This window comes from Lygodium microphyllum, chromosome 21 (assembly GCF_053477565.2).
Source record: "Lygodium microphyllum isolate KBCC chromosome 21, Lygodium_microphyllum_v1.1.10, whole genome shotgun sequence".
Taxonomy (NCBI): domain Eukaryota; kingdom Viridiplantae; phylum Streptophyta; class Polypodiopsida; order Schizaeales; family Lygodiaceae; genus Lygodium; species Lygodium microphyllum.
The window spans coordinates 89,445,568-89,458,349 of record NC_141155.1 but is presented as its reverse complement, the minus strand read 5'-3'; the positions used below and the strand labels follow the sequence as shown (position 1 = coordinate 89,458,349).

The following is a 12,782-nucleotide window of genomic DNA, read 5'->3' as shown; positions in this document are numbered from 1 at the left end:
TCTAGGACTTTTTGTATCAAGCTTCATGGCTGCATATTAACACTTCTAAGTTATCTCTCACTAGGCACACTGAGCCTGATGTATAGGCCTTGTTATAGCAAGGAAAAGCAGTTCAAAAAGGAAATGTTGCAAGGTATCTACATTATCCTTTGGGCCTCGATCTTATGCCTAAACAATTGCTACAATGGACCTCTCAGAAGGATTCCTTGCATGCTAGTATTTCTTCAGTTTTTTAAAGTGATGTTTGCACTCCGAAAAACATAGGCAATGATACTGTTTTGGAGATGGAGACTCGCATGGTTGCCCTTCCTTAGTCATTATTTCAAGCCATGTGTGTTGGTCATCATCCTTGGGTCTCTATTGCCACTATTTTCTCAAGGACCAAGGTATTATGCATGGGAGCACTAAAATCTAGGGCTCGTAGTGGCATGTGTCACAGGGACATGAAATTTTATTACTTTGCTTAGCATTTGATTAACTTGATCAAATATGCAAATGTGAGTTGCACATGTGAGGTACAACATGTGCAAGTTTACTATTTTATACTATGGGGCCCAAGACCCCAAATATTAGTTGGTACCAAAGGTAAAAGTTGTATAAGTTATCTCTGGCAAGTAATATACGGTACCCGATATCATATTTGGCCTAGACAAATTTATTGGCCACTAATGTTAGGGGTGACATTAGAAACTAGGTATTAGTTAACTAATTAATGATGGTCTAAGGGCTAACAATTATTCAAGGATACTTGGAGACAAATTGGCCTAGCCAATTTAAGTATTGGCTCGTGGAATTATTTTATTAGAATCTAGAATAACAATTAAATTAATTTTTAGAATTAATATTTTCACAATTAATTTAATAAGCTAGATAATCCTAGAGAATGAGACTGCCACATGCAAAACTTGCCCATGCATATAAAAAAAACGTTTTAGGGGATTGGAGGAAATCTATTCTAGCCATTTTGAGATAGAAGGAGGCTGTTAGAGGGCAAGGAAATGTTGTTGATGTGATTTGCAGCCACCATAGATCAGCCCTACAACAAGCAACAACAGTCTGGAGCCCACCAAGTGCAACTGACAATGGTCCAAGGTCCTTTTCGTACAAGTGACAGGATAGAAGAGGGAGTAGCAGCCTTTCTAGTGGTGAAAAGCTGTAGGAGACAACATCCATAACTATTTGAGTAGGGTAGCATAATTTGTCTTTCAAGGAACAAGATGAAGGCCAATCCCTAAGCAAACAAAGGGGCAAATTGGTTTGAAGGCTTGCTGGTCAGTTTTGACAACAAGTGGCACTTGGATTAGTGGAGGGGATCAAAGAATCTCAATTGTACTCCATCCATTTGTAATAAAAGATAAAGAAATACTATAAGGGGCACCAATTTTTGTTCAAGATTAAAGTAGTTATGTATGCATTTTCAATTTATGTGAATTTCATGCTTGCTGTAATTGTTGATTAATCAAGTCATTACCACCCTCTCTGAGAAGAAAGGATGGTTTTAGCATGTGCTTAACATTGATCAACCAATCACCATACCATCTTGTCTTCTATTAACTCACTCAATGTGGTGATGAAAGGTCGTACTTTGAATGGTGGTTTGGCATCAGCAAAGGATCAATTGCATGCCAACTCTTTGCAAGTTCGATTGTTAGCCATTGTTAGGCTGGTCTCCTAGGAAAGGAAAACAAGATGATCGCCCTAGGTCTAATCAGATGGTACGACTAGATTGGTTTCCATTGCTAATGCAATACTATTGATATAAGGTGTCCTGATGTCCTTTTGTACCGTCTGACAAGTTTTTGTGATCCCTTATGGATAGCGTGTTTTGTGAGACATGGTTTCCTTGCATATGCAAGATCAGAAGCCTTCCTAGCCTTGCTCCAAATCATCCCCAGTAGGATTGGAGACTAGCAGCACTACTGCATTTGGAGGGTGCTTGTATTGATCTGATCTATCACCTACTTGTTAGGATCATCGCTTTTCAGCAGCTAAGGCTGATTCTGTCTAGGGAGTTCACAAAAGCCGAAAATTGTATATTATGGAAGGATGGATTAATAAAACTCCATTCAAATGCAAGGTCCCTCTTTGGAGAGTGTTAATTGGTGGCTTGCCCCTTGCTCCAACCCTCTCTAGAAGACATATTTCTAATGGCACTTGCTTCTTTTGCACTACCAATGTGGAGTCTTCTCTTGTCCATTGGCTAGGAAGATCTGGTCTCTCCTATCCAAGATTTGGAGAAAAGTGGTGGGACCTCTTATACATCCCTTTGATTCAGTGTTCAATAAGCCGAAATTTTCTACTCCTACACAGCTACACATGAAGATAATGTTCCATTTTCTAAAATTCTAGGATTGCTAACTGATTACCCAAAATACCTTTATTTTTATTCCAGTTCTAGTATTCAAAGTCATGTCACTAGATTGAAATGACTTCTCATTCTTCCTCAAGAGGATTTAGTATCCTGGCATATAGCAGTTTCCTCAGCTATTCTGCCATCTCTTTAGTTATTTGTAACTCTTGTCCTCTTGTATTTTTTTTATAGTTATTAATATAAATACTCTTTGCACGTGCACGCACACGCACACACCTACACACACACAAAGAAAGAGAGAAAGGGGGGAAGCTTGAACTTGACACTTGAATATGAGAGAGAGAGAGAGAGAGAAACAAAGCTCAAAGCTTGAACTTGACACTTGAATATGAGAGAGAGAGAGAGAGAGAGAGAGAGAGAGAGAGAGAGTGTGTGTGTGTGTGTGTTTTTTTTGTTGTCTTGCTTTGGGGGGTGCTGGGGGCGTTGCAGAGTGGAGCATAGATGTATTTTGTTATGAGAGTGGGAAAAGAAAGAGAGAGGGGATGGATGGATATATTGTGGGCTACAAAATCATGTTGAAAGAGGAAGAAAAACAGTTTCCTAAATGGACAATTTCCGACCTCTAATAGTTTGTAGTGGAACCCCTAAATGGTCAAACAAGAACCCATCAAACAAGTTGGTAGACCATAAGCTAGACAGGACTGGATGGATTGGACTAATTGTCTCATCCATTGGATGTGGACAACTAGGAATGTGCATGAAATTGGAATTTCATTGCCAAAGTCCATGATGGACAAACTATTCACACAATAGTGCAGCTCTAGAGGAGATGTTACTGGCCTATCAAGTGCACGAATTATAATTGCTGCAGGGTATAGCATGGGCATCATAGTACAAGGGAGTTTTGGAAGCAGGGGAAACGGAACAGCAAAAAAGAGTCTTTTGGAGTTTCTCCCAGCTTTGGAAATGGGGAGAGAAGTTTCAGATTTTAGCATTAAATCCATATATAGGTGCTTAAATCTATCAATGTTCACAACAACATTTTCTCAAATTTCACACAAAATTTCAAGACTTCATGCTACAGTGTGAGAAGAGGAAAGAAAAGGAGGACAAGGAAGAAGAAGAAGAAGACGGGGGGCAGGGAGGAGGAGGAGAGGAGAGAACTGCTAGCTGTGTAGACAAGAGAAAGATGGAGCAGAGCAGAAACACTCAAGTGGACAGGCAGGAGAGAAAGAAAGAAAGAAAGATATATTAACGTCTACATAAGGCCAATGTGGCCTATGAGACAAAATCCAGGGTACATCCATGTCTAACATCATCTCATCAGTAAGGTAAAGATAACATTACAAGTAAGTGGGTGGCCTATGAAACAATACTGAAAATAACTATACGATGGGGCTATACTAGGGTTGAACCATGTGTAATGTTGTTCCATTGATAGAAAAGAAAAGGAAAGGAAAGGAGAACCAAGTCTGATTTAGCCATGTACAAAAGTGTGGTGGAGACTATGGGCTGTAGCTGGTCTCAAGATCTGCACATTATCTCAGCTATGATGCGGTCCCTAGCTGCTTCACTGATATGCCTGATGGTGAGTCTGCGGTGTCTCGTGATAATGGCTCTAATCCGACTATGGTGTGGCCTCCTCGGATGTGGTCCTCGTAGACAGGGTCATCGTGCTCGACGAAGGGAAATGGCTCTATCCAATGTGACTCCACGGTGTGCCCTGTAAGGTGTCTGGCGGGGTGGCTCTGTCTCTTCTAGGCTGGTAGTGTCAATAGGGTCGGCTATGTAGAAGAAGTCTGTCACTGCTCTCTATGTGTGTCCCTCTGGGTGAGCTGGCCTCCTGTTTCGCAATAGTGCACCTCTCGAGCTCCAGGAGGAAGAGACCTAGGCATCTCTGGTCCTGGTACTCCATGATGCGACGAAGGGGTCCAAATCCATCCCGAAAGAGGCAGTGGTACTGTCCTCATGTGTCATAGTATACTGTGCATCTGCATATGTAGTGCTCCTTCGTCTGAGGCTCGACCACAAAGCTAGCAAGTCCTATCCTCTGCTAGGGTATTTGTCCATCTGCCTATCTCCATCTGGAGCCTATGTGAGGAGGTGTGAATCTGTCCGATAGCAGCCCATACGCTATGGGAGAGATGGGTGTCCATATATGCTGGCCGAATAGTAAAACCATCATCAGAGAGGCACAAGAAATGACTCCTGTAGAACTCATCCTCGATCCTAGAGGAAGTGGTGGGTGGATCCATGTCCTTGCCATCTCAATCCTCAAGATATCAGCTCTGATCACTTGATTCAACTCTAATCGGCTGAGAGAAAGTGTAGGGCAGTCAAGGCTATAATCCAAAGGTGGAAGAGGGTCAATATCCAAACCATGTAGGCTCATCCAAATAGCCATCTGTGAAAACCAACAGTTCTTCTCGCCTCCTGTTGCTAGTTGTCTAGATGAGGTTAGTGCCAATCTAGAGTATCTATGGCATGAAAGTTCCCATAGTCTGTGCCAAAAGGTCACTGCCCTGAAGAGTGCCTCCATGACTATGGGTGTTGCCCCTAGCTCTACTCTGACAATGGGGTGTGGGGTGGAGGGCTTACTCCTAATCATGCGTGCTATCATCATGATCAATGGCCTTTCCATGCTATCCCAGCCATCATAATAATCCCTCTCTACTCCAATCTGATCAGTGAGTGGGCTAAGGCACCTATGGTACAAGCTGCAACCCCATACCTCTGCTCCATATAGTAATGTAGGTGTGACTAGGGTGTCAAACAACCAAAGTTTGGTGCGGGGCTCCTGGAACTATATGTGAGCATATTGACTATCAAGTGCCCCTAGTGTTGCGTATACACATGCCAGACGTGCCTCTGACGCCCCTCTCAACGAAAAACGTGGGCCAGAGAAAGTGACTCCCAAATAGACATATTCCCTCACATGCTCCAGTATGTCTCCCCCAAATGTGAATTGGTACATGGATCTAGTCATCCATGCTACTAAAGTATTGAAAACCATGGTTTTGGTCTTCCCAAGCTTCACTGTGAGGTCTTTATCTCTACAAAAGATGTGCAAAGCATCTAGATGGCACTACAAACCCTCTGGTGAATCTGAAATGAGAACAATATCATTTGCATACAGTAATATCGGTATCAGCACCCCTACCAGGTTGGCTCCAGCTCCTCCTCCTTGGTTTATATAATCAGACACTTCATCTATGTATAGACCAAACAATGTGGGTGAAAGTGGACATCCTTGTTTCACTCCTATAGTACTGTCAATCCTCTTTGATAGCCTCCCAGGTGCTCGTGCATGACCTGTCACTGCCTCATATAATGCATAGACACCCTATCGTATGCCCTCTAGTACTCCAATGTCTTGCAATCTCTGCATGATGCATGTACGAGGCACTGTATCAAAAGCTTTGTGAAAGTCTAGAAAGCAACAATAGATCCTCTTGTCTCCGGCTCGACCCTCCTCAATAATGGCTCTAAGTGCGAGAATATGGCCCAGCGTGGTATATCCTCATCTAAAACCTGCATGTCCTTGTGCTCTCTTGCTTTGCATTTCAGCCCACTCACTGAGTTCATGCTCCAATATAGATCCATATATCTTGTCCAAAGAATGACCGATCATGATAGTCCTGTAGTTGATAGGAATCAGGGGATCACCACTTTTAAATAGCGGAATTATAGTATTATCTAACCAACTCATAGGGAAACCTTCACAGACTACTCTATTGAACATATGTGCTAATATGGGTGCTAATATGTCACCAACATGTGAGAAATGTTCTGCTACTAGTCCATCCTCATCCTGTGCCCTCCCATTTTGTAATCTATAGATTGCATCCCTAACCATTTTCCATGTGAAGAAAGACCACTGTGTTGGCCTACAAGCTTGTGGGGGCTGCATAGGTGGCTGTCCTGGCAGGTCATACAACTGTCTCCCATAGTCAAGCCAAGCATCTGGTGATGTAATCTGTATGGGGGGCTGTCTTTCATGAAACATCTTCCATGCGCTCTTGCTGTCCCGCCCCAAAAATAGCTGATATATCTCTGCTTCTACTTTCATTAGGTAGTCTCGTTTCTTCTTCCGCACAAGGCGTTTGAAGAACGCCTTTGCTTGGTGATGTGTTTGAGTGCCTAGCTCCACTTCCCTCTGTAAGCGAGCTCGGGTGACTCTACACTCATCATCATACCAGCTATTTTGGGGAGCAGTAGATCATGTGGGTCTACATCAGGGCAAGGTGTGTGGGAATGCATACATGGCTGATCCATGTATGGCCTCTTCTAAATAATGGCCTGGATAAAACGTACTACCCCAAGGTGGATGGTCCAAAATGGATTTTTGGCATTTCCATTTTGGGAAAAATTGACTGTTCCATTTCAGGCTTCCTGAAACATTGATTCAGCATATATTATGACAAGCCCATCAGGTATCAAAATAGAAGGATGGCAAAGACCAAGAAGATAATGATGGCATGAGACCAAGAAGACGATGATGGCATGAGCAGTCAGTAGGAGGGATGATGAACAAAAGTGTGGAGAGCCACCATGGTCACATTAACTTTACAAATGTTTGAAGTATTTGTATCGTTTTAACTCCACTTGTCATCTTTAAAGATTAAAAATTTTGAGCTCTGCAAGTGAGCATAAGCCAGATCGAACCAGCTATCAGATGTTTCAAGACCAGAAACTTGGTATCATCTGTAAGTGGTAATCCTAGTTTTATTCAACAAGAGCTCAAAAATATTAGTTTAATAAAACCAAATTAAATTATCAATTTGTGCTAATCCATGTATTCTTACCAATTGCATGTATTTGGAGTCCATTGCTTTCACCTTTGAATTGACAGTATCAGATTCCCACTGCTCAGAATCAAAAACAATAAACTTGAAAAGACAGAAACTCTACATTTTTTCATTTCCTTTCTTTGTTTTCAAATGAATCGTAGTTACAAGATTCCTTTTTTAACTCAAGAGACAGCCAAACTTCAGTTTTTCTTTTCCACTTTTAATTTCAAAGGAAGCATAGTCAAAACATCATAGGCAGACCTATACTCAAGATAAGAGAAAAACAAAATGACCTGTATTGTTTTCAGAACTCAAGCAGTCTCTGCCTTTTCATTGTTCAACAAGGTTGCATTCTTTGCAATAAAATACAAACCTAAAATCTCTCCTCATCTTCATTAATTATCATTTTTGTCAGCTATCACCCTAAACTGCCTTCCTTCTCTCTAATCAAATGATTACATCAATTGTTTTCTCACATTGGAAATACTTGAAGTGCAGAAGCAAGGTCATATAATCAAGCAACATCCTAATGTGAAGAAAAAATTCAGTAGATGTTAGAACTAAACATAAACCACAAGTCACAATCAATTTCAAGATCTACGCAAAGCTGTGGGGGCTCAGGCAAGGACATGTCATCTACGCAAACATTAACCACTCAGGCAAGCTGTAATAGAAAATTATGTGGGGGCTCCTAGGTGACAGAAAGTGCCAGTCTTTAGGGGGGAAACAAGACACCTATTGTAGATTTCCTCAACATTAATAAGTTTAAACGCACTTATTTGTACCTAATTACTTTTATACATAAATGAATAAGGGTTTTATTAACCTGAGAGAACAGAATTTGTTTTTCCAGTTTTTGCAAATACGCTGATCCCAGCTCAGTTAGCTCATGGACTTCCTTCTCCTTCTGTGTTAGCTGTTTCTCTAAATCTGCAAGTCATGAAATGATGCAATTTTCTTTTACTAAAGCAACATAATGTCACTAACACTGTCTGCAATTAATTTTCTAATGCAAAGCCTCAAGTTCTTCTATTGTTTGTTTATTGTTGCAAATCAGATGCTGTAAACCTACAAGATGTACTCCTCATTCTTATGCTCTATATCACATAAACAATGAGTGCATGTTGCATTAAGTTTCAGAGACTTCACCCTCAACTCATGCAGCTTCATTTACTCATATTCCTCTGTGACAAATTTTCTAATGAAAAGACTTGCATCCATTGTTTCTGTTTGAAAATCAAATGTTGTACACATCCAAGACATCATCCTTGCTCACATGGTTCCAAAACTGAAGTATTTCAAATATGACTTCACAGATGAATAGGTGTTGAAACAGGTTTCAGAGACTTCACCCTCTTTAGTCAATTTGAATAAGTCTTCTTGTTTCATGAGTTTCTGCCTGTAATTTTCCTGCATACTTTTCAACTGAAAACTGCATGTTTGTTATCTTCTTGTAGTCTTACATAAGGTGGACAAACAAGCAAGAAATAAAAAGAACCTTATTAACACTCTGCAGCAGGCATTAAGACCTAGATAGACAAAACAAAAATCATAAACCTCATGTGCACATGGCAAAACAGCCCATCCTTAAGCTTTTGACCCTGACACAGGAAAACACATCCCCCCCCCCCCCCGCCGGGTTTCTCTCAGTGACCCCCCAAGTCAAACAACAGACTACAAAACTGCACAGGTTGCTATAACAATGATAGCAGTTGCCTTTGATCCTTTATCATCTCAGATGGGTGGAATGTCTCCCATGGACATCTCAAAGATTACACCCCTGAATTCAGCTAAACCCTAGGTGCCTAAAAAGGAATAAAATACCGTTTGGAATTGTCCAAGAATCACCGATGAGACGATTCAATACTCCCCAACTATTACAGCGCTCAGTCCCAACATCAGTTTCTCCTCTCCAAAAGTCACTCCTCCTTTCTCTCCCTTCATTCCCTTGCGCCATTTAAGCTACTACTGCTATGTTTCAAACCTCTTTCCAACCAGCATCCCACCAGTCACCTTCCATAGAAGGTACTACACATGCACATGCTGTCATTAGCATGTGAATCCACTCCCATACTTTTGACATGCTAGACCTTGCATGGAAAGAGCTGAATGTGGTAGGGCCAAAAGGACCAATTAGGAGCTAAGAGCTCAAGGGCAGGTTAAAAGGAACTTGGGAAATGTGCAATTTCCAAAGGAACCTGGAAAATGTGCAATTTTTCTTAAGGTTTAATCATGATCTGAAAGTTTTTCCCAATAAGCAGCTGACTTAAGTTGTAACCTAGGCCCAACTCTTATGTTCGGTCCAGTGAACAATACAATTATGATTAATTAGCCAAGGATTAATTTAGTCCTGAATCTAACTCAAGTTTTGATTAAGGAGTAGGTAATTACTCATTTAGATAGTAGATCTTGGCTATTTGGGGTCTCTTTCTCTCTCATTTGAGTAGCACGAGTTTGGAGACAGCTAGTATCTTCTTTATGTTGCTAGATTTGCAGGTTTGCAGCCATGGAGACTACGTGGACAGCAGGAAAAGACTCACAACCACCATCACCACTCGCTACAACGCCAAGGTGCTGCTGTTAGGGCATTGTGTGGCTGATTTGTTGCAGGTCTGGATAGAGTTTCGAGTTGGTTGTTACAGTCATTTCCTAACAGTTATAGGACATTATGACAGCACCATGGGTTAAGATTTTCATTCTTTGCTGAGATCTCAAGCTTTATGCACTTTTTGGATATTTTTGTTTCTGACAAGGTGTGCTTCATATAGTTCTGTCATGTGAAAACTTCACAATTATGGTTCATATAGTTCTGTTATGTGAAAACATCACTATTTGTGAAAGAAAAATTTCATGGGAGCTTTATAGAGCAGGTTCATGGTACAACGAGCTAGCTCAATTGTCTTTGGTATAGGCTGCAACCCCAAACCTCAGCTCCATATAGAAGAGTAGGCATGACTAGAGCATCAAATAGCCACAGTTTGGTGCAAGGTTCCTAAATTGCATGTGGGGCACATTGACTCTCAAGGGCCCCTAGTGCTGCATAGCCTTGCACCAACCCTGCCTCAGCCACCCCCCAGTGAAAATCTCAAGCCAAAGAAATCAACTCCCAAGTATATATACTCTCTCACATGCTCTGTTTGACCTCCCCTGATTGTGAACTGATACATAGATCAAGTCACCCATGATGCTGAAGTATTGAACACTGTGACCTTGGTCTTTTCAAGATTCATTATTTGTGAGATCTCTATCTTTGCAAAAGGCATGTAGTTCGTCCAAGCGATGCTACAAGCCCTCCAATGAGTCTGAAATGAGTACAATATCATTGATATACATAAGTATTGGTATTAGCACTCCAACTAGGCTAGCTCAAACTTCACCCTCCTATCAATGTAGTCAAACCCTATCATTGATATATATAAGTATTGGTATTCGCACTCCAACTAGGCTAGCTCAAATGTCACCCCCTATCAATGGAGTCGAACACCTCGTCTATGTATAACCCAAATAGTGGGGATGAAATCAAACATCCTTGTTTTACCCATACAGTGTTGTCAATCTTCATTGAACACTATGACCTTGGTCTTTTCAAGATTCATTGTTTCTGATATCTCTATCTTTGCAAAAGGCATGTAGTTCATCCAAGTGATGCTACAAGCCCTCCAAGGAGTCTGAAATGAGTACACTATCATTGATATATATAAGTAGTATTGGTATAAGCACTCCAAGTAGGCTAGCTCAAACTTCACCCCCCTATCAATGTAGTCGAACACCTCGTCTATGTATAATCCAAATAGTGGGGATGAAATCAAACACCCTTGTTATACCCATACCGTGTTGTCAATGTTCTCGAGCATCCCTCTAGGTGTGGTGCATAGCTTGTCACTCTCTTGTACAATGCATAAATCTAGAACTCCAATCTCCTATAAGTTCTTCACAAAACATGCTTGAGGTACTATGTCAAATGCCTTGCAGAATTCCACAAAGTAGTAATAAATCCTCCTATCTCAAGCTCAGCCCTCCTCTATGATCACCTTGAGTGTGAATATATAGTCTAGTGTGGTGTATCCAAGTCTAAAACTAGCCTATCCCTATGCTCTCCTATCCTACACCTCAGCCTATGCATTGAGATCATGCTTCAATATAGATCCATATATCTTGGCCAATGTATATGATCATGATGTTCTTGTAGTTATTGGCCAATGTATATGATCAGGATGGTCTTGTAGTTATTGGGGACCAAAGGATCGCCACTCTTAAAGAGTGGCACTATACTGGTCTAACCTGATTTCAAGAAATCTCTTGCATACTCTCGAACATACATGCCAATATGGGTGCCAATGTGTCACATGCATGTGAGAAGTGCTCTCCCACCAAAGCATCCTCATCTTGTGCTCTCCCACTCTGTAGTCTACAAATCACCTCTGTGACCACCTTAGTAGTGAAGAGGGACCACTCTATTGGCTCTAGGGCATGTGGAGGTTGCATGGACGCTGTCCTGATACATTGTACAAAATGTCCAAGAATAGCTGGTATATATTCTATCTTTACTCTTTTCCCAGTAGTCTCTCTTCTTCCGCACAAGGCACCTAAAGAGTGTCCTTACTTGGCAACGAGTCTAAATGTCCAAAGTAGTCTCTTTCTATAGGTGTGTGTGAGTATCCTTACACTAATCATTATGCCAACCATTTTTAAGGGTTGCATAGCATGGAAGTTTGTATAGGGGCAACATGTGTAGAAGTGCAGACATAGCTGAAATATGCAAGGCCTCTACAAAATCTCTCATGCATTCCTTCAGCAATGTACTCAAATCTAGCATCTATGATTTTTCATGCACAGAGCCACCATATACATGTGGACTCACCTCTACAAAGTGGTATCTAAGGTGCCTTGAAAGATATGTCGTTGTGTCTCATATGTGCATGCAAGAGATTGTAAAGGTCAAGATGGTGTGATCCATTGATACCCCAATAGGTCTCCTTGAGATCTGAAAGTTCCTAATATCTAGAATTAGTGATGGTAATCCTATTAGGTAGTCCATTGTACCCTCGCTTTTGGTTCCAGAATACTAAGGCATTTCATCCAAACCACCATGAGAGACCATTGAAAATGGCTAGTCTGTGTGCACTTGTCAAAGCTAGTAAGTGTGTCTCATAGGTACTCACCTCTCTGTCCATGGCCAATCTATGTAGACCTACCTCATCTACATCAATCCCATAGAGCGTGGCATCCTTCTACATATAAAAGCCACTCTACATGTCCCTAGTCCATGTAGCAAAATCCCCTACCAATAATATATCTCCTTAGCTTGCACAACTCTGCTTCATAAACATCAATTGCCTTGCCTATGTTTAAAATAATCTAGATAAATTAAATAGGTGGAATATCTTGATATCATTAAACTATTCATGCTTGAAGAATATCGATCAACAAAAATGCTACATGTATGACTAAATGACACAAATTATTTTGGCCAAGCATGTCACCATTCTAGGGTACTTGCACTACAACAATTATTGTAAAAATGGTTTTCCTAATCTTTCCTCTAAGTACAAAACTTTAGACATCTTTGCTAAGCCTCCAATTTATAAAACCACTGATGTATCTGAATTCCATGGATAATCCTTGTAATCAAAGAATTTGTACTTTGATCCATCACCTTTTAGCTATTGCAAATGTGGATA

The 12,782-nt window shown here is 41.0% G+C and overlaps 1 protein-coding gene across 1 annotated transcript in view; it reads right to left on the bottom strand.

Moving 5' to 3' along the window:
* Positions 1-12,782, bottom strand: part of LOC148018260 (uncharacterized) — a 286,664-nt gene that overhangs the window by 237,808 nt on the left and 36,074 nt on the right. The window contains exons 6-8 of the mRNA XM_087661879.1: positions 8,454-8,526; positions 7,928-8,031; positions 7,117-7,176 (exon numbers count right to left, since the gene is read on the bottom strand). Coding sequence (XP_087518005.1) covers positions 7,117-7,176; positions 7,928-8,031; positions 8,454-8,526 — 237 coding nt within the window. The remainder of the gene's footprint in view (positions 1-7,116; positions 7,177-7,927; positions 8,032-8,453; positions 8,527-12,782) is intronic.